Here is a 21,246-nt window from a genome sequence, read left to right as displayed (position 1 = left end):
TATTTGATGGGTAGTTAGATCATGGGTAGTTAAAATATGGTACACATGATTTGATAGTTGTTAGTGTTTATGATAAGATATAAAAAATTAACTAACATAACACATGAACATTATGATTTGCTATTTGACGTCGTGGATGAATTTATAAGTTATGAAATGAATGTTTATAATCTGGAATATAGGAGTACATATTAGTGCTTACTTGATATGAAAGTTATACTCCTTCGGTTCCTAAAATAAATGAAAAATGCAGAGAATTGGCATTCCCTTTATAAAATTGATTAACGACTCTAATCCAATAATAATGAGGGGAGATTAATCTTTACCGCATTAGCTATTGGCCTCAATGTTGAATATTGAATGTGTCCATTTATGCAATAGTGTCATTTACCAAACTTTTAGTAAACAAATACCAATATTTCTATCTTGGATATTAAAAATGGATGTTGAAAAGCCAACTGCTTCCTTAACTAAGAAAATTAATAAGAGTTTAAAATCATCGAGTCCAAGTCTAATGTGATACTATAACTTTTCAATTTGTATTTATTTATCGATAAAAATAAATAATACTACTGCTAAATTCTAAAATCCGATTTTCTTAACAAGAAAGATGGAAATTAGTGAATGGTTTTGAAAAAAATATAAATAAGTATTAAAATTAAAAATTATTGAAAAAAGGAGAATGTGAATGTGTGTAGAATGAAGTGCTCTTAAATTTTTTAACCCTACAAATTTACAATTAACATTTTGGATATAACACAAAACATCTATGGAGTAAGACACAGTGAAGAAGGTCGTCGTCGATGTCAGAAGCCAAATGCAATGGGTCAGCAATAGATGACGATGAATAGCAGAAGTGAATCCCAACTCCAGAAAATAACTCGGAGCTATCGCATCGCGGGATGTACGACAACACCAAAAACCGAATTTAGGAGAATTTTTATTTTCTCATCGGCCGACGACGGTGGGATTAAATTGACCCCATATATTTTGATAGTACTAAAAATTAGAATTGTGAACTCGTGATATTACTGAAACATAGCAAATTTAACAATTATCAAAAGAGTGCACATTATCAGAATATTTCTTCTTTGAATACCAATGTATTAATTTAGCATTTTTTTGTCTTTTAATTACTAAAAGCTGTTTCTTACCTCACTCATTCAACACCTCTCTCACCATTTCAATTGCACCTTTTTTGGGGGCAATTAAAGAAGATTGCAACAGATTCTTGCTTTTCATCTCCCATTTAATACATAAACTACAAATCAACCAAATTTATTTCTTTTTATTACAAAACAATATTTAATTTATGGTAAAGTAGTTAAGCATAACATGCTGTCGTGCAAAGATGAAATTCAGACAACCTGTAAAGAGAGAAATCACACTGTGGCAATGCCGTGTTGTGTGAAGACAATTGCAATCTAACAATACGTTTTGGGGAATATTTGGTGGTAACGACATTAATTAGTATCCAAATCTATCGAATTATGTGAATTTTATTATATATTTGATTATTTATTGGTAGTACATAGTTTAGTTCCAGCTGGTTTTGTACGGCAATTCTGCTGTCACACTTATCTATACATCTTATTTTGGTAATTTGAAATTTGGTGATTTTGGAAAGCTCTCTTTGTGGATTTGAGAAATTAAATGAAACTATAGTTGTTGAAATTTGGTGATTTTGGTTATTGCACGTGATTGGAATTTATTTATTTTATTAGTTTTGGACCAGTCAAAATACATGCACGGTAAATAAATATACACACATAGCACACATTGCAAATACTAACGCAAAATACACGCTTCACACAAACAAAAAATGCACACACAATTGGAACTTATTTAGGATGGATCACAATTTGTAGAGTCGGATAGAGTGAAAAATGATTTTAAGGGGATAGAGGTTCTAATCTTGCAAAGGATGGATCGCAGTTTATAGAGTCGAATATAGTGAAAAATGATGTCGCTGGTACCTAATGACAAAGGTGTTCATGTGAAAGCTATTGGTGATTTGGATAACAAGAATTGAGATATCGATATCACTTTGAGAAGTTCATTTTCGTATTAATTGATTTGAGAAATTTTTATCTTGGAAGCTGGAATAATTTCCATTAAGTGAGTAAGATTTCACTTTGAATTGACACGGGTGTTAAAAATATGAATGAAAGTGACGAAACTACCGTTTTCTATATAGTCAATATATTTTTTTAATTATTACTAATATTGTATTTAAGTTTGATTTTTTTCAAACATAGTACACTTACATCTTTTGTTAGTAGTAATATTTATGACACACACTATCATACTGCTTATTTTTAGAGTACCAACAAAGTATACATTAAAGTTATAAACAAATAAAATAAAAATTTACATTTTATTTTTACCGAAAATGACGAAGCTACCTAGTCGAAACAAAATTAGATGCTGTGGAATATCCATGTATATGCCAAATAGTAGTAAAATATTGTAATCATATTTCTCTTCAAATTCGATAGCACTGTTTCTCAAACGACAAATATTCATCCAAAATTGTTGATTGCGCCATTGAATTTTGTAGAATTATTCAGAATACGTACTTATTTGTGAAACGCCAATTATTTTTGTTTACAACGTTGGTTTTATCTAATTATTTAATTTGACAATTTGGCCTAAGTTGGTAGGAAATTCGACATAAATAATCACGTCTCAATAAGAAGTCAAGAATTATGTTCTGCATCGTTTAATTGTTTACCTTTTTCATATAGGATAATAGTTTTAATTTCGGTCTAAAACTAGAAGACATTTGACATATACAATTTTTTAAATTGGAATATTAAATTAAAATTAGGAACAATATAAAACTTTGTGATGGATGTCACCAAATGCACAACCTTAATTTTTAATAGTAATAATTTTCTTTCTATGAAGAAACTAGCAAATGTCATTTTCTTAAAAATTGACGTGATTAAACCGAATAAGGAGTCACATTATTTATTGAAACGTAACAAATAATAACGTGAAAGACATTAATTTGAAAAGGGTCCACAAACGTGGCTAAGCATGTGATGTTATAGAGGCTGAGTGAATAAAAATGGAGGAGATTTATATCTACCAAATTACCCATGATTTCAATATTGATTTGATTAGAATGCAAAGCTTGAATTTCTTTTCTTTTATCAATTCGACAAATAGGGTCTTTGACTACAATGCATGGAAGTCAAGAGCTTTAACACGATTTTTCAAACTTTGCATTTTCCATTTCTTTAGATCTTGCTAGATTTTTCGAGAATGTTACCAACTAGTAAAATAGTTCTAACATTTTTTTGTGAATACAAGTAGATGAATTTTCCATTTTTGATTTTTCAAACTTTGCATTTTCCATTTTTGATTTAGGTTGGATACAAGTAGATGAATTTTCTAAATATAAATTGCAATCATGAAATAGTCTATAATTAATAGCGGATCTAGATGGGATCGATGTTCATACGACGTTGCAATGGAACGTACAGAAATCCCGCCAACTCGATAGTAAATTAAGTTCGATGGGACTTATAAGTCTATCGCCGACATTTGGAGCTCCACCCCAATCATTCGGAAATAAAGTGCACTTTGGTTTCATCTTTTGTATCGCGGCGTCGCCTCAGCCTTGCGACACCAGATACGACCTTCTTTACTGTATCTGATCTTACAAGGTCTGAAGTCCGAATCAGCAGTCCAACTCAAGATTTTTTCCCGCATAGACATGATTAACGATAATCATTGATATTAAATACTGGTTAGTTCTTGAAATTGGACTTCCTTGGGTTCAAAGAATTGGACCAGTATGTAAATATGATAAAAATAATCCTTTGAGTTTATTTGCTAAGTTTCAAATTTGGAGAAAGAATGCGAGTATTTATAATATTGTTAAATATAACCGCCATATTTGACTGCATTTAAATTCTAGTAGTACTATATCTTGTAACGATTAGTTAATTAATTTAACCCCCATTCAATATTATTTCTAAGATGAAAAATGTTTTGGAGACATAATGTCTAAGACATAATGAGGTTAAAGTAGTAATTTTGTATTATATTGTGTTTATTATTAAATTAATGCTTTACATGTATACTATTTTACCCTTAAGGGTATAAAAGGTATGTATGACTTCAATTAAGGAAGGTGGGTGTCTTAATGAGATTTGTGCCTAACAATTAATTAAATTTCAAAGATTTTAATTCATTTTTTTATTAAGTTTTCTCTCCTCTTCTCTAATTATAAGTCTATCAATAAATTCTCTCTTTTTTCTCACATTATAATTCTCCATCAATGAATTCTCATTTTCTTTTTCTCCAAGTATAGTTTTACATCAACAACTTATCTCTTTTCCAATTTGCTCATTTCTAATTTTCTATAACAATAAAAAATTTATTTATATCATTTTATCACATACAAATTAAAATATGCATTTGATTAATTCACTTTGCTTTGTCTCTTCACAAAATTAATACTACTAACTTTTTATTCATTAGAACAAAATTATTTATTTATGAGAATAGTAACTTTATTTTCAAAATAGTAACTTTTATTTGCAATAACAGTAACTTTTATTCCCAAAACATTAACTTTTATTTACAAGGATAATAAATGTTATTCATAAGAATAATAAATTTTATTTATTGGAACAATAATTTCATTTAACTAGAACTATAACTATTACTCCATCCGTCCCCAAAGAATATGCACTTTGGGGTCGACACGAGTTTTAATGTAAAATTGATAAAGTAAGAGCGATGTAGAGAAAAAAAGTAATTAAAGTATTGTTAGTAGAGAATGAGTTCCACCTCATTAGAGAGAAATGACTTTCCAAAATTAGAAAGTGCATATTGTTGTGGGAATGACTAAAAAGGAAATAGTGTATATTCTTGTGGGACGGAGGTAGTATTTGTTACAATAATGCTTTTATTGATTTAATATTTTATTAATTAAAATGATTATATTTTTAACAATTACAATCTCTTGTCAAATAGCAAAAATAAATAACTTTTTTCTGCAATAAATAACTTTTATTTGCAACAAACTAAATTAGTAAATTTATATAGTATTAAACACTAATTTTTCATAGTAAATGTAAATTTTATTCCCAATAACAATACTCTTTATTCTATGGTGAAGTATGGTAAATAACAAGCTCTCTATCTATCCAATAGACCAAAGGATTTGAGTCATCACATGTTAAATAGAAACCTATTATTGATCCTTTTAAAATAATAAATTTTATTCAAAAACAATAACTTTTCTTGAAAATATCAACACAGTGACATTAAAATATCAACACAGTATATTGAAATGTCAACAAAATTATTTATTGTCATTTTAATGTCACTGTATTGACATTTTTAATTCACTGCATTCATAAGTTATCAGAGTTTGCAACTTAAGAAAGTCTCCCCTGTAACAAAAGCTATAGAAAATAACACAAAAAATAAGATAACGCAAAAAATTCTTCATCATAATAACTATATTATTTTATTATAAAATTCAAATTTGAAGAAGAAAAATGTTTTAATTTTTATTTTTTTCATATATTAAAATAAATTATTTCATTGTTGTATATTTAGAATATTTTAAAAAAAAGAACAAGATATAAAAGAATAGTAGTACTATATTAAGTTATCAAATTATTTTATAATTAAATATAACATTTTAGTTATATAGTGTGTTAATTAATACTACTATAATGATAAATTTATAATCTGAATTAATATTTTTTAAATAAGTATTAAATTAGCATGACATAAGTATATATATACATATGATTTTTTTGAAATCCATTTATAACTTTAATGCATGATTCACGTTTATCTCTAATAAATGTATTTAATTTGATACAATTTTCCTTAACTAGATATATATCCATTTAATATGATATTAGGGTAGATTAGTCACAATATAAAATATAGTTATGGCAAAGTGACATATGGGCATTATGTCATAGAGACATTATGTCTCTAAATCACTACCCTTCTAAGATATGCATTACAATCACTATTTAGCTTAAGATTTATGCTCCACATTATTTATCACGCAATCTTAGGATAGAGCACCATTTTTGTTTAATTTATATTATAATTATTTTTATATATATTTAATTTAATTTTAGTATCTTAAAAATTATTTATATTATTAGTTTACATATAATATAAAACAAAAAATAGATTTGTTCAATTTATTTGCATTTTTAAAATATAAAAAATAATTACAGTACTATTTTTCATATTTAATGACTTTTATAAAATTAATGACATTAATTTGATTTTCAATTTGTTAAAGTCACCATTTTTGTTTAGTCTATATTATTTTATTTTATTTTGGCTATTAGTTTTTTTAAATTATACTTCAATTTGTTAAAATTACCATTTTTGTTAAGACTTTAAAAATTATTAATATTACTCCCTCCGTCCCACAAGAATATACACTATTTCCTTTTTAGTCTGTCCCACAAGAATATGCACTTTCCAATTTTAGAAACTCTTTTCACTCTAATGAGGTGAGACCCATTCTCCAATAACAATATTTTAATTATTTTTTCTCTCTACATCTCTCTTACTTTCTCAATTTTGCATTAAAACCCGTGCCGAACCCAAAGTGCATATTCTTTGGGGACGGAGGGAGTATTATTTTACATATAACATAAAAACTAAAATTCAATTTGTTCATTTTTTCTATAATGTTAAATAAATGCATAGCATGTGGAGTATATGAGTAATGAGTTGAAGACAACCTTCGAAATACTCATATTTTTATGGAACGGACGAAAATGAAAAAAAGTGCTCATATTTTATGGGACGGATGAAATATATAAATATATATGAATCATATGAACGTATTAAAATAGCATTATCACTGGATCGAATAGGATTAAGTTTTACTCTATTTAATTGAACAAATAATTTCCGACATTTAATTCAATTTGCTCCAAACATTTCGGCAGCAGCCCATCTCTCATGACTCATGGCATATTTGGTAGCCCACAGACACCCATTGTTATTCTATTTAAATTGTATCCTTTTCTTTTATCCAATAAACAAAAGTTATAGTGAACTTGAATTTTTCTATAAGTAAAAATGCTCAAAGTCAGAAAAACGACAAACATATATTACATCAGATAAAAAAAAGCAAACAAAGACTACCGCTAACAAGTAGCGAAAGATCAACACAACACAGAAAGACAAAATGCTAGTAATACCACATATTTTTCGTTTCTACTTCCAACTTATCACTCTTACCCTTGTCTTTTATTACATCAAAAAAGGCAGGCTAACCTATGAATTTAATCATGCCAAAACTGAGTAAAATGATTAAGTTTGACCACAATAATTGAGGCATGTAGAAAAGCAAAGAAAAAAATAAAAAAATGTAAAAGAAAAAGATGGTGATGACCTCTTTTTTCCATTAAAGTTGGAATGAAAGCTTGTTCAAACCAATTTCATTCTAACCAGTTCTTGAAAGAAATCAAAACTGTAGCACGTGGGTAGCAAAGTTAGAGGAGAAAAACAACACATAAATGCAAACGACAATGAATGACATAGCTCAAAATTGCATTAAAAACTTAGCAAGTTAGAGCACCAACACACCCACACATGTGATAATACATCATTGTTCTTCTCTTTATGTTTACTACTGGATAGTGTTACATAGTGTGTCAGTCGATGAAAGATAAATGGACTAGATTAGGATATTGGGCTTTGATATTATAGTTGGACTTTAAATAATTGATGCCACATAAGATGCAAGCCCATAGGCCTAAAGTTTATGGTGCAACTAATATATACAGTATACTCCATCCATTCTATAGTAGGGACTAGGGAGACATCTCTTTTCGACGCAGAGATGCAAGCCCATAAGCCCATAGGTCCATAGACGATTCGGACTCCATTTCTGAAACGATAAATTAGCTAAAGAATGAAATTAGCCTGCTCTTCACTTCATACACGCAAACACTGTCACAGAAGTTGTTGAGTTGAGTTGAGTTATACACTTATACTTTGATGATAACCGGAGATTCTTCGGCGAGAAGCCGATGGGATAGGAAGACTGGTACTCAGGCGGAGAAAACAATTTCTCTGATTTTTCAGGGATTTTCAGGATTTTTTCAGTTTCATTATAATGCGGGAAATTGTATGTAAGTTTCAAAGTATGCATATTTAACCGTCAAAACGGGCCAATGCATCTGGCCTAGTTACTAATAGAGGTGCCCACGGTTCCAGAACCGAACCGCGAGGGTGTTTTGCGGTTACGGCTTCGGTTCCAAAACCGCCAGTTTTTGTTTCGGTTCCGAACCAGCGGTTTTCCGCCGGTTTTTTACGGTTTCGAACCGCTGGTTTTTCGGTTCCGGCTTGGTTTCACGGTTTTTCGACGATTTTTCGCGATTCCGGCACGGTTTTGGTTCGAAATTTTTTGAACCTGAACCGAACCACGATTCAAAAATCGTCGGTTTCGATTCGGGTTAATTCTCACGGTTTCGGTTCGGAACCGTAACCGGCAGTTACGATTTTGATTTTAACCACTGGTTCGGTAAACCTTGGACAGGTCTAGTTACTAACGGATCAATTGAAATGGGCTGGACCGCGAACCAGAGGAAATTTAAGAATAAAAGGTCAATTTTGTTCCATCATTTGGGTGTTTATTTAAAAATATTCTGTTTAGCAATTGCCATTTAATACTCATTGTTTTATTCTTGAGAATAAATTATAATGCAAAAAGTTAAATGGGTATCAGAATATTAACATGATAATCCAAAGGGTGTAGTCGAGTGACATGAGATTCATCCATCTTTAACCAAATGGTCAAATGATCGATCCATGCCTTTGGGTATGGAGTAGCCTTAAATCTTTAGGCCAATTGTCCCATCTATTGAGGTGCATATCCCACCTATTGAGTTGCCTATAAATCAGTGAGAGAAATAGTCACTTCCCTGTTCATATTCTTAGTAATTACCAGAAAAAGAATATCAACATACCAACTATAATTTTACATGCTGATTAAGTAATTGATAATGTAATTTTTGGATAATCAACGTATAAGATGCGTAACTATCCTTGCCATCACAATGTAAGATAAAAGAGAGGGCAGCGATCTTTTATTAATATTCTTTTAATTATAAAAGGCCCTTTTCTATTTTTATGATTGACACTATGTTATTTCACTTCTATTCACTATGTTCATTATATCTATCGGGTATATAGAAATTTAATATAAAGAACTTATCATAAATAAATAGAAACTAGTTTTGATAGACAACCTGAGAAAATTCATTACTTATTTATATGAAGAGGTAATAAAACACTAGTACTACTACCATGACTTATTTTAATGGATAGAGGTAATAAAAAACTACTACTATATCTTTCTCTCATCAATATATAATGATTGAACAAGAACTTTTTGGGTAAATACATTTCTCATACATAATATTTCACCTTTGTTTTATATTAGTACAAAAAGTTTAAAGTTTACATAAATCATACAAAAAGTTTTATACGTGTTGCAATTTAGAACATTCTGTTATATGTGTTTAAACGCCGTTAACTATTTGTCTATGTGTACAAAATGTTTCATCATTGTTTCATATTGGTACAAAAAAATTTATGATTGTTTCATAATTGTACAAAAAGTGTCACCATTGTTTTATGGTTTGTGCGCCACATAAGTAAAAAGTTAACGCCGTTTAAACACATATAACGAAATGTACTATATTTAAACACGTATGAAACTTTTTGTATGATTTATATAAACTTCAAACCTTTTATACTAATATGAAACAAAAGGTAAAGCATTTTGTTAGTCATGTATTTACCCCAAACTTTTTAGTTATACAGTTCATCTTCCTACTTCTCTGTTTAGCGGGATTCCAACTCAGGGCAGATGACATCAAAGACTCAACTGATAAAATTGGCAAGTCCAATTCTGTTCAAAAAGTTGTTCAACAAAATTTGCAAAATCCAACAAAATATACTCCCTGAGTCCCATTAAAAATGAAACGTTTTCCTTTTTAGATTGTCCCATTAAAAATGAAACATTTTCTAAAATGGAAAACTCTACCTCTACTTTTTTTTATCTCTCTTACTTTACTCTCTCTTCATTAACTCACAAAATAACACTACATAAAATCCCATGCCAATTCTCAAATGTTGCATATTTAATGGGACGGAGGGAATATATGATAGCAGCTGCAACTACAACTACAACTACAACTACAACTACAACTACAACATGAAAGGATAGCTTACTTCTGATGATGGTGGTGGTGGTGACATGTGTCTTTACAGACAATTTTGTTTACAAAAATCTATAGCTATATTTTACAAACGAAACACTTTCCACATATGGCATGATCTCCAAATCAGCATAAAAAAAAATCTGAAAGCTTGACCAGATGGGAACCTAAACAACAATAAAATTGTCACGGAGATAAACAACTCAATCATTTGAAGAAAATGAGACATTGATCCGGCATGTAAGTTTCTTCACTGGCTAGCTAACTGTTCCCGAAGCTCAAACCAAACGGTTGAGAGTGAACAGAAACTTACGCAACTGGTCTCTTGATACAGACGTTCTTGGGTCCGTTAGCATGCCCTGGAGTTGAGAGCATAGCAGCTCACCCTTTTGATCGTCTACGGTTGATTCAGCAATTAGTTGAAGCAATGTACAAAGTTGGTCAGGAGGGCTAGGTGATTTAGGTGGAACTGGAGGAACGAGAAAAGGGTGTTGGAGTAGTTGAGGGATCCTCCAACGCTCATTCCGGTCCCATGCAAGACATTTCTTCATGAGATCCAGAAGCCATGGGTTTGGGAGAGGTTCGTATATGATCTTGTGATTTGGGTCAGTGATGACTTTGAATTTTGCCCAGAAAGTTCTGTATTCTGCAAAAGGCGTTCGCCCATACACCATTTGGTAGAGGATACAACCAAGGGACCAGATATCCGAAGAACGGCCACATTTTATTGTGTTTCCATTAGCATCTGTCTCGTTACACATAAATGCTTCAGGAGACATGTAACTTAGGGTCCCGACCTGCAAAGTGGTATAATCTTAGGAAATGAAGAAGCATAAACGAAATGCAAATGTTAATGCATAAATGTTATAATAGCCAGACTGAACACTCGAAAGTTCATATTGGATTTAAAGATATTTTTTCCAATGCTCAAACTACTTTTAGAAGGTAACTAGCATCTCAAGTAAATATGAAGTTTTAAAATAACAGAAGTAGACCTGTGAGTCCCGTTGAATGTTAGTTGTGTCACTCATTATAGCCTTGGCGATCCCAAAATCTATTAGTTTCAAGGAACCTCTCACCAGAAGAAAATTAGCTGGCTTTAGATCAGAATGCACGATGCGTTCCTCGTGAATGGTGTTTACTGCTTGAAGTATTTGCTGCACCATGGTATGTAAATTGAGATGTTTATATAATTATATCTTGCTCTAATGTTTGGCAATGGCCAGTTTCTTGAGCAAGTATAGAGGAAATGAAGCAAATAAGTGAACGGATTTCGTGACGGACCTGCCAATAAAATCGGAGCCAGTTCTCATCTATGGTTGCATTAGAACCATCCAGTTCCTTCCATTTCTGAGCTAGCATGTGAGCTAAATCAATTTCTCCATGTTCAAGTACCATGTATATGAACCCATCATCTTTAACCCTGCGTTCCTTATTACTCATTGAACCTTGCATCACTTCCCTTAGTAAAGTTTTATCTGTCACCTAACAAATACAACTAGATATTAGTCTGTAAGTTGTACATGTGATAGTAGGTCACAACAAAGAAGTAGCACGAAAAAGAAGAGAATATGCACAAACTTTTCACAAGTACTTTCAATTTAACACATAAACTTCAGCAAAAGCTTCCCTTCTTGCAGAACATTTTATGTCTAACACAGGACCTTTTACTAGCGTTTTAGTTTCTCAAATCAACTTTGTCACCAATTTGATTAGAAATCTTAGCAACAGTTCAAACATGTGCCCTCAGGAGTCCATTATACTGAAACAAATTATCATCTGCATTCATGTAGACTTAATTTTGCATACCGATGTATTTTGGCATATTATTTACAGTGAGTTAACTTGTTGATCAGTTAATGCCGCTTCAGTCATGATACAAAGCTTGTTCCATACATTTACAGCAGACCACTTGAAGGTTAAAGAGGAAAAAATTTGCTGCTTCCAATATGGTGTCACACCTGTGACCTCACTGGGGTCAAACTTATTTGGGGGAGTGAAGAACAATGGTTATGCTCTTAGTGGAATAGTGGTCCCACTTGTATATATTAGTTTTAAATGAAATGTGAGAGGAATGAGTTAGTGGAAGGTGGGACCCCTATTACCATTTATGGTAAAAGTGAACCAGGACTCCTATTCGCGGACGGACTAAAATGGAAAAACGGGACTCCTATTCGCGGACGGAGGGAGTAATTAGATATACAATTTTAAAGCTATCATTCACCACACACCAAACAAGGAGAACCATAGGAACATAACTAGTCAAGGTTATTTATTCGCTCTTACTTTCAGCATGCAAAAATTGTCCGAAGTGTAAATTTATAGTTGATATTTTAATTACGTACAAGTTCCGAGTAGTATAGATATTCATAGCTACTTAGCTAGTATCTGAGAGAGATAGTACCTCATAATCAACCAGCTGAATAATGTTGTTCTTCCCCCTCAGTTTGTCTAAGTACTCTATTTCTTGGCAGAATCCAAATGCAGTGGCATAGTCACGGCCTTTAAGTTTTATCTTCTTCAAGGCATAAATTGTGCAATCTGATGATATAACTTTATGGACCTCACTACTTCCACCACTACCTATCTTGCCAAGTCTTTGATAGAGCTTCCCATTGACTTTGAAAAATAAGTCAGGATCATAACCCTTCTTACGAGAAGTTGATGTTGCTTTACCCGTGGCACCACTTTCTAGTTTCTCTGACTTGGAATTTTCCATTTTCATATCTGATGGAGGTAAGTCTGATGGTGGAAGTTGAGATTTTACATTGGGAACATCGCCCTTGACTGGATTGCTGTTGTCTACTAGAGAAGAATCTTTAGTAATACTATAATTATGCGGCAAACTAGTCTGCAACTCCTTACATGGATCAGATGATTTATTGACTTCTGTCGCTGTTGCAAGAGCAGAGCTGATAGCTTGTGAGGCCACAGCTGACTGAGGAGCTGATTCTCCAGTTCCACCAGTATTCTTGGATAAAGAACATGATGGCTGGACTGCATTTATCTGCCCTTCAGCTTCTTCAGCTGGACCAGTGCCCAATCGAGCACCGCCTGCTTGAGATTGTGAGCAATAAGTTGTTGAATTAATCATAGGAGCAGAGCTTGAGTTCATTAGCGTTGAAGTAACACAAGAAGATCCAACCACTGAAGACTGTGTCATGGCATTATTCAAATCATTCTGTAAAAAGTTTCCAAACTGGTGGAGTTGATCATGAACACCCATTGTCCTTCCAGTCAACACAGAAGTAATACCTCCCTCAGACCTAAGACTGTTTTCCATTTCCATACCTTGAAGATTATGATTTCTCCAGTCCTGATTGGCAGCAGCTGATGTATCCACTTGATTATCCATAACCAGCATCTTTTCTGTCAATGCAAGTGAATCCATATGAGACAACAAATCACCTGTTCCAGTGGCCATTTGATCATCGGCCCCTGCATAGACAATTTGCAGTATCTGCTATAAATTGTGAACTGCTACTAACCCCTAGTTTTATCACACACACACTACTTGACATCCATTTACATACTATTTTTTAGTTAGTTACTCTTGACAATTTATATCCATTTAATCTCATTGAAGCATTACTTAACAAATAGGATTAATAATTACCACAAGATGTGGCAATGGCATTGCTGGAAAAATGAACCTTCCTCTGAATCTCTTGTAGAGCATTCCCATGGCCTGGTCCCAATGAAGCTTCCTCTCTCTGAGGCCTAGTAGGTTCATCTCTCTGGGTATTGAAAAGCTTCATATTTGCATCCTGTGCATCTACTGTGGTAATCCTGTCTGAAGGTGGAGTTGTTGGAACATCGTCATTATTGGAACATCGCAGTGATTGCATCCTCCGACTCTGCAGGATATCCCCTTTGCATTTTTTGGAATCCAATATTGATTGTGGTCTTATACTTGATTCTTTTGGAGTCTCTCGCTGAGGAACCACATTTCTTACCGGTCTATGCATTACAGCTGATTATCCATGCAAAGAAATCCAATACAAAACCGTTAACAAAGCTATACTGATATTACACCAACAAACTTATCTTACTCTCAATTCAAATGCAGTATACCAGTAACAAAATCCAAATTAAGTACCAACGGACATCAACTAAAGATAATTTTTTAGAAAAAATCTTCATAAATCACAAAGCTAGTTTGAAGCAAAATTAGAGCTTTCACTACTTACATCCGCAGTCAGAGCATGAAGTAGAACACATTAAAGATCATATCTCCGAAAAAGAAAATCTAATGAGCTATAATTTTTAACATAATGCATAATCCAAATTTGTTTACAAACTCTTCCGTCTTCGATTCCTAATTTCTCTAAATTCTCTTTTCCCCCATTCAATTCGAGCCACACGAGATCAGCATGAGTGATTTTAAAAACACCATTGCCCTAGCCACACAAAGTAGCACCAACGCACTATACCTACGGGACGGTGTCGTTTGAAGGCGGCTTGCATATCGCGAACGAAGCCGGGAGTGGACCGCGACGAGGATGAGGACGACGACGTCGAGTTGCTGGTGGAGGTAGCGTTGAACGAGCGGCTGTGGTTAATCGGACGGCTCTGCTCCGGCTCCGGCTCCCCTTCCATCGATCAATCGCTCAAGCATTTCCGATTCTCCACGAATACTAGCCGAGAAAACCACATTCACGGAGATGCATCCATCAAAGAACTGTTCATTCTCTGTGAGTAAGAGAAGAGGATTTTGAAATTGATCAATGGCGCTCTCTGCTTTTTCTGGTTTATTTTAATTTTCCCTTTTATTTTTGTATATATTTATTGGGCTGTTGAGCTCCAAATTGGCGCAGGCCCAAACTATTTAGACCTACTTAAATTGGGCTACGTATGAATCAAGGCCCAAATAGCCATCAAATATATTCAGAGGGTTTTCTACTTCTCTTCGTCTTCTCCAGCTTCAGCGTTTTCTGACATTTGGAGCTCACCGTGTGCTAAAATACGCCAGGTGCGTACTTCCCTCATCTATTTTCAATTTAGTTTTTGCTTTTTAATCCTTTTATGCTGGCAATCCTATTACATGGGAGTATCAATTTTGGATGTGAAGCATTTTGAGAATTTTCCCCCTTTTTAGTTTAAATTACGAGACTGTGGATTGGATGATGCTTTGATTCATTTACCTTTTTATTATTTCTTCTGATTTATGTAGATGTTTTTACTATTGATTTGAAAAAAGTTGGGATTTTGAAATAGGTGTTTTGTATATCTGTGTTGATTATGTTTTAAGAGATATAATGAGCAAAAAGCTGTGTAATTTGTTTAATTAACTACTATAAAATGATGATTTATATTGCTGAACAGTTATTAGAATTAGTAGAAGTGATGGTTGGATTTGAAATTAGGTATTTTTGAGTGAGTGAAGCCCGAAAATCAGCAAGAATGAGGCTCCTGACTCATAATATGTTATCATCGAACATCAAAGGCGTGACCAACGGATTCCCCCTTGGGATTGAGGTGGAGAAGATGGAGGAGAAGGAGGTGGAGATGAACGCGGACTTCTTGCGGAACATGTTTGCCAAGGTGGAGTGGAAGGCGCTCGTGGAGGCTGCGAAGACGTTGGGGTATACTGAGCTACCCGACAATGTTGAGCCCTCCATGCTTGACTCGGATGAGTTTCTGCACAGGTTCCACCATGCCCTCCTCGAGCTCCACCTTGAGGAGGGCGCGTTGGTTTGCCCTGAGACTGGCCGGAAGTTCCCTGTCAACAAAGGGATCCCGAATATGCTGCTTCATGAAGATGAGGTTTGATTGATGCCTTTAGTCGAATGTGTGTCCCTATGCGGCCGTGTTTAGGGTTATATATTTGTCGATGTTAGGATCTAAGGGCTAGTAGAGTTGTAGAAACATGAAATCTGATTTGAATGGTTTTGTGCTTGTTGAGAAATTTTAAATGAGTTCTTGTTAGTCAGCTTGCTTGATGAGGAAGCGCACGCTTCGCTTCCAATCAATAGATCGAGGTTCAAGTAAATCTTGTATTTGGGTCAAGTGGTTTGATACCCCACTCGACACCTAAATCCAGTGTTGTGAAAATCGCGCTTGGGGCGTGGGGCGGTCAAGGCGCTGCTGTAGTCGCCCCAGCCACCCTGGGCCGAACGATATTCATGGGGCGGGCTGGGGCGAGACTGGGGCGGGTTGGGGCGAGCCGGGGCGGTTGGGGCGGCTGAAGCGACGGTGGGGCGTCGGCTGTTTCGTATTTTTTTTGACACATTTTCATTATTGGAATGTCTCTTTATAATTATTCTTAATATTTAATTAAACTTTGAGTTGTCAATTTTTGTTTAAAATTGTCATACATCGAATCTTTTATATACTATTAGACTACAAAGCCATCGTTTAAGTAATATATTTTTAAAATGATAAAATTATAAATCACATTGTGATATACGTTATGATTTTTTATGCCAGTGAATGGACACAATTTTATAGTTTAATAAATTATTTTTGATAATTCAGACTTTTTAAATAAGAAAAAGATTTTTTTTAGCATTGTTTGTTTTGTATTAATCATTCAGACAATTTTATATATTTTGCAACTTTTTTGGGACTTTGATTATTTTTGATAATAAAATTCAGTTATTTAGTTATGTTATGTTGTTTAAAAATTTATATTTTTTGTCAAATCTTTTTTTTTTTTAATATGGAGTAGTGATGTATGTAGATTTATTTGATGTGATAAATATTCAAGCAACAAACTTATAAAACAGACACAAATATAATCATCATTCGGCTATTCTGGTGCCCCGATTCGTGGGTCTCTCGCCCCGTCGCCCCATCGCCCCGCGACCCGGGGTCCCCCTCATTGCCCCGGGGCGCCCAACACTGCCTAAATCTTGTGTTTTATTATCATCACTGGATTTGTTAGATTTGAATTTTGAAATCCATATTCTTCATATCAGATTTGAAAGCTAAATGCTTTGTTACCATGTAAACCGATTCAATCAGCTATCATTTGTGCTTGTGTTGGCCTAATGGTAGAATCAATAATGCCCGAGAATATAGGTCTCGGATTCAAGTACACCATGACGCAAACTCAATAGTATACCGAAGTGACCGAGCATCTTATGAAACACCTTTTTAATACGAATAATCTGAAAATTTTAGGACTAAGGGCATTCACAATAGATAGGACTAAGGGCATTCACAATAGAGGCGCCCGGGTGGAGGATAACCTTAGGATTTACTTGATAGTTGAAATGCAAGCTTTGATACTTTGTGGAGGATAACCTTAGGATTTATTTAGAGAAGTCTAAGAATATCAGAGGAAAAAGTGGTATAAGCTCATCCACTGAATTTAATCTCTTTTATAACTGAATGTGTACATGTTGAACTTTTTTCTTGTCTTGCAGCAAGATATGTCAATGAGATGTTCAGAGTTAGAGCTAAGCAAAGGTCTTATAGATGTACACATATTATATATTATAATTTGCATCATATTATACAATAACTATGCCAAATAATTGTTTTCTAATTATAAATATTATTGTTTTTAGAATACACATACACAATAAATAAATTAAAATATATCAATGTGTGTAGTTATGCTCGAAAATGTTAGATAAATATATAGTATCTATATATATATATATATAGGGGAGCCTTATTCTTCTTTTCACCTCTTAGATCTTTTTTCCTTCTTAATATTACATGTTAGATCTAGGGCATCGACGGATCATATTGTTTCTATAAATCTAATTCCGTGTTGCATTATACAAGGTGGCTATATACATTACAGGGGTAATATAGACATTTGACCGAAGATGAACCGCCATATTTTGGTATCTGCATTTTTCACGGGATTTGAAACAATCCTACTCTTCTTCTTTCCTCATTCATTACGCACACAACCCAAACCATTCCCTCCACTCTCTCCACTACCGAAAACCCTAGATCTGTCCCTCCCCATCGCCGCGTCAGAAGATTCAGCAGCAGTGGACCAAAATTTTGGAGAAAAGTAGCTACCAGCGTTAACATCTGCGCATAAACACCGACTCCTTTCTCATAGGTATGTTTCAACAGTGATGTAGGCATCTTTTTTTCATGATTTTGCAGACCCATATTGTTAAAATCGAAACTTTAAATATGCCGAGGCGCAGAAAGGAGTGAAATAAGTTGTTCTTTGTTTATGGTTTTCTCTTAATGTTTAGTGATTTTGGGTTCGGTTAAATAGACATGAATTCCGGTTTCATGATATGTTGTTGTGGTTTCAGCCAGATCGAAAATGACTAAGAGGGGACGACCGCTTTCTCAAGTATCAGAGGCTGCAGGTAAACTTTTCATCGGACTGATTCAAGTCAATATCTTTTTTGTAGTTTGTGTGAAAGGGTATTAGCAACCATGTTGAATCCGCATTATCCATATTGTGTGGTGTGGTGACTACAAACACGAAAGATTTCATAAGTTCAGATGTATTCAGTGGAGCTATATTTCTGGGTCCTTAGCACAGCCAAGGCTTACAGCCAAGATTTCATAAGTTCAAATGTATTCAATGAGCGGGCTGTAAGGCTTACAGCCAAGGCCAACAACAACGACAAGGAGCTATATTTCTGGGTCCTTAGCACATCAGAGACGTATGAATCTATCTGGTCTGTATTATTTGTTTTGCTTTAGTTTGTGAATATGGTTATTCTCTTTGTTGATTTACAAAATCAGTCTATATTACGTACGCTTATCATTAGGTCTGGTCCGTGCATTCTGTCTGTAAACATTCTCTATATGTAGAGTATTCTGTGCGTACGCTTATCATTAGGTCTGGTCCGTGCATTCCGTCTGTAAACATTCTCTATATGTAGAGTATTCTGTGCATTATGTGTTTTACGCTGTGCATTATTTGGTGTACATTTTGCATTACGTATCATGTATTGTATGTGAAGTATTAGTGTGTACAGCGTACGAATATAACATATGTGCATTGTTTTACTTAGTTAATGCATTATGAAATTCACACAGTGCTTTATGTACTCACACATGATTAGAAGTATATTATCCATTCGGTCTGGTATTCTGTCTAAACCATAATAAACCTACTGAGGAGTACATAGTTACATTATTTGGATTTGGGAGTGCATTATGTATCATGTTCTTTACATTACTTCTGATATTGATATGCAGGGATGCAATTGTGTATGAAGACACCTACAAACAAACGGTGCAGAGTGAGTTCCTCTCGTTAGCACCGTTCAAAGCTGTCAGCCCGGTAATTATAGACACTTGGTGCTCTTACTTGAATAATATGGAGAAGCTGAAGGCACCAGATACAGCATCAAGACTCTTTTTTTCCACAAGGCCATGCGTGAGTGAATCTTTTGTGTTTTCTAATTACCAAATGGATCTTAATCTGCAACATAACTAACTGAATTTCCAACGATAATTGTAGGCACAATCATTGATAGACAGCCCTGCAGGGTGGGATGAAGAGAGGCGATTTGCTTCTTTTTGGACCATCCTTTTTGAGGAAGCACTTGGAGCTGGATACAACAAATGGGAGAAACACGATATGGTTAGTCTGATTATAAACTTTTGTGTCTGAGAATCAATTGTATATGACAGCATACAAAACCATTTAATCTTCTCTTCATTGTGTAGTTCTTCTTCCCAATTTGGGGTGAGAGACATCAATATGTGGTTTGTTTTGATGTGCCGGATGGCAAGATGAACTTTATAGAGCACACCCTGGCAGAACCGCACGCATTGTTCGCCGACAAATATAGGAACACACCCGATGTGCCGCAAACCAATCTAAGGCAACGAAGTATTGGAAAGATAAACCTGCAAAGTTCAATTTCGAACAGTGGGTCGAGAATTATGGGTTGTAGTGCGTGATGGTTTCGGGTATATGTTGAGGGGGCCTACTGACTGTATTGATTCCTTGGGTGACTTTGCACTTTAGATATTTTTACAACCTTGAATACACTGAACAATGTTTTTGAGAATAGTGTTTATGACTTTGATATTGCGAACATTCAGCCGAACAATATGTGCATGCTGTTTATTCAGATGACTTAACATAATTAGTGTATAATTGGTGTATTTTAATTTGTCTTGTTTGTATTATGTTATTTGTCTGTATAGGTGTCCGATTACCTATCATAATGCTTAATATAACCCAAATAATGCACAAATGCTTGTGCGTAATGCAATGCCAATACCACATAATGCATTTGTATATTGTACACTAAATATATAAAGTCATATAAAGAGTATGCCTTAATTTTTTGTGCATCATATCCGCATATAATGTCATTATTCGTAATAGATTATGCATTAATAAACTTTGTGAATTTGATCATGCGAACATTCAGCCGAACAGTATGTGCATGCTGTGTATTCAGATGGCTTAACATAATTTGTATATAATTGGTGTATTTTTATTTGTCTTGTTTGTATTATGTTATTTGTCAGTATAGGTGTCCGATTACCTCTCATAATGCTTCATATAAACCAAATAATGCACAAATGCTTGTGCGTAATGCAATACCAATGCCACATAATGCATTTGTATATTGTACACTAAATATATAGAGCCATATAAAGAGTATGCCTCAATTTTCTGTGCATCATATCCGCATATAATGTCATTATTCGTAATAGATTATGATTTATTAAACTTTGTGAATTTTATCATGCGAACATTCAGTCGAACAGTATGTGCATGCTGTGTATTCAGGTGGCTTAACATAATTTGTGTATAATTGGTGTATTTTTATTTGTCTTGTTTGTATTATGTTATTTGTCTGTATAGGTGTCTGATTACCTCTCATAATGCTTCATATAAACCAAATAATGCACAAATGCTTGTGCGTAATGCAATACCAATGCCACATAATGTATTTGTATATTGTATACTAAATATATAGAGCCATATAAAGAGTATGCCTCAATTTTCTGTGCATCATATCCGCATATAATGCCATTATTCGTAATAGATTATGCATTATTAAACTTTGTGAATTTGATCATGCGAACATTCAGTCGAACAGTATGT

At 33.8% G+C, this 21,246-nt stretch overlaps 3 protein-coding genes across 3 annotated transcripts; 2 read left to right on the top strand and 1 right to left on the bottom strand.

Moving 5' to 3' along the window:
• Nucleotides 1-10,231: 10,231 nt before the first annotated feature.
• LOC121780699 (serine/threonine-protein kinase MPS1-like) lies at nt 10,232-14,969 on the bottom strand. Its single transcript, XM_042178328.1, has 6 exons — nt 14,675-14,969; nt 13,858-14,214; nt 12,646-13,679; nt 11,526-11,726; nt 11,237-11,398; nt 10,232-11,038 (listed from the first exon to the last, which is right to left on the bottom strand). Exons 1-6 carry the CDS (start codon nt 14,838-14,840, stop codon nt 10,520-10,522), a joined length of 2,439 nt encoding a protein of 812 aa, XP_042034262.1. The 5' UTR covers nt 14,841-14,969; the 3' UTR covers nt 10,232-10,519.
• Nucleotides 14,970-15,127: 158 nt separating this feature from the next.
• On the top strand, nt 15,128-16,169 carry LOC121782017 (multifunctional methyltransferase subunit TRM112 homolog A-like). The gene is made up of 2 exons (XM_042179723.1): nt 15,128-15,213; nt 15,608-16,169. Exon 2 carries the CDS (start codon nt 15,645-15,647, stop codon nt 16,011-16,013), a length of 369 nt encoding a protein of 122 aa, XP_042035657.1. The 5' UTR covers nt 15,128-15,213; nt 15,608-15,644; the 3' UTR covers nt 16,014-16,169.
• Nucleotides 16,170-18,492: 2,323 nt separating this feature from the next.
• On the top strand, nt 18,493-20,225 carry LOC121782018. The gene is made up of 5 exons (XM_042179724.1): nt 18,493-18,529; nt 18,704-18,847; nt 19,374-19,554; nt 19,639-19,761; nt 19,848-20,225. The coding sequence occupies exons 3-5, from the start codon at nt 19,495-19,497 to the stop codon at nt 20,082-20,084; spliced, it is 420 nt and encodes a 139-aa protein (XP_042035658.1). The 5' UTR covers nt 18,493-18,529; nt 18,704-18,847; nt 19,374-19,494; the 3' UTR covers nt 20,085-20,225.
• The last annotated feature ends 1,021 nt before the right edge of the window (nt 20,226-21,246 follow it).

Source organism: Salvia splendens, chromosome 20 (assembly GCF_004379255.2).
Source record: "Salvia splendens isolate huo1 chromosome 20, SspV2, whole genome shotgun sequence".
Classification (NCBI taxonomy): domain Eukaryota; kingdom Viridiplantae; phylum Streptophyta; class Magnoliopsida; order Lamiales; family Lamiaceae; genus Salvia; species Salvia splendens.
This window is presented reverse-complemented; position numbering and strand designations above follow the sequence as displayed.

Bases quoted from the DNA above. Each gene is read 5' to 3' on its own strand.
- LOC121780699 (XM_042178328.1), bottom strand. From the start codon at position 14,840: ATGGAAGGGGAGCCGGAGCCGGAGCAGAGCCGTCCGATTAACCACAGC. The intron at 13,680-13,857 runs GTAATTATTAAT...TTGTCTATGCAG, and splicing joins TGCCATTGCCACATCTTGTG to GGGCCGATGATCAAATGGCC. The intron at 11,727-12,645 runs GTACTATCTCTC...TGTATTTGTTAG, and splicing joins TTCAGCTGGTTGATTATGAG to GTGACAGATAAAACTTTACT.
- LOC121782017 (XM_042179723.1), top strand. From the start codon at position 15,645: ATGAGGCTCCTGACTCATAATATGTTATCATCGAACATCAAAGGCGTG.
- LOC121782018 (XM_042179724.1), top strand. From the start codon at position 19,495: ATGGAGAAGCTGAAGGCACCAGATACAGCATCAAGACTCTTTTTTTCC. The intron at 19,555-19,638 runs GTGAGTGAATCT...CGATAATTGTAG, and splicing joins TTTTTTCCACAAGGCCATGC to GCACAATCATTGATAGACAG. The intron at 19,762-19,847 runs GTTAGTCTGATT...TTCATTGTGTAG, and splicing joins AATGGGAGAAACACGATATG to TTCTTCTTCCCAATTTGGGG.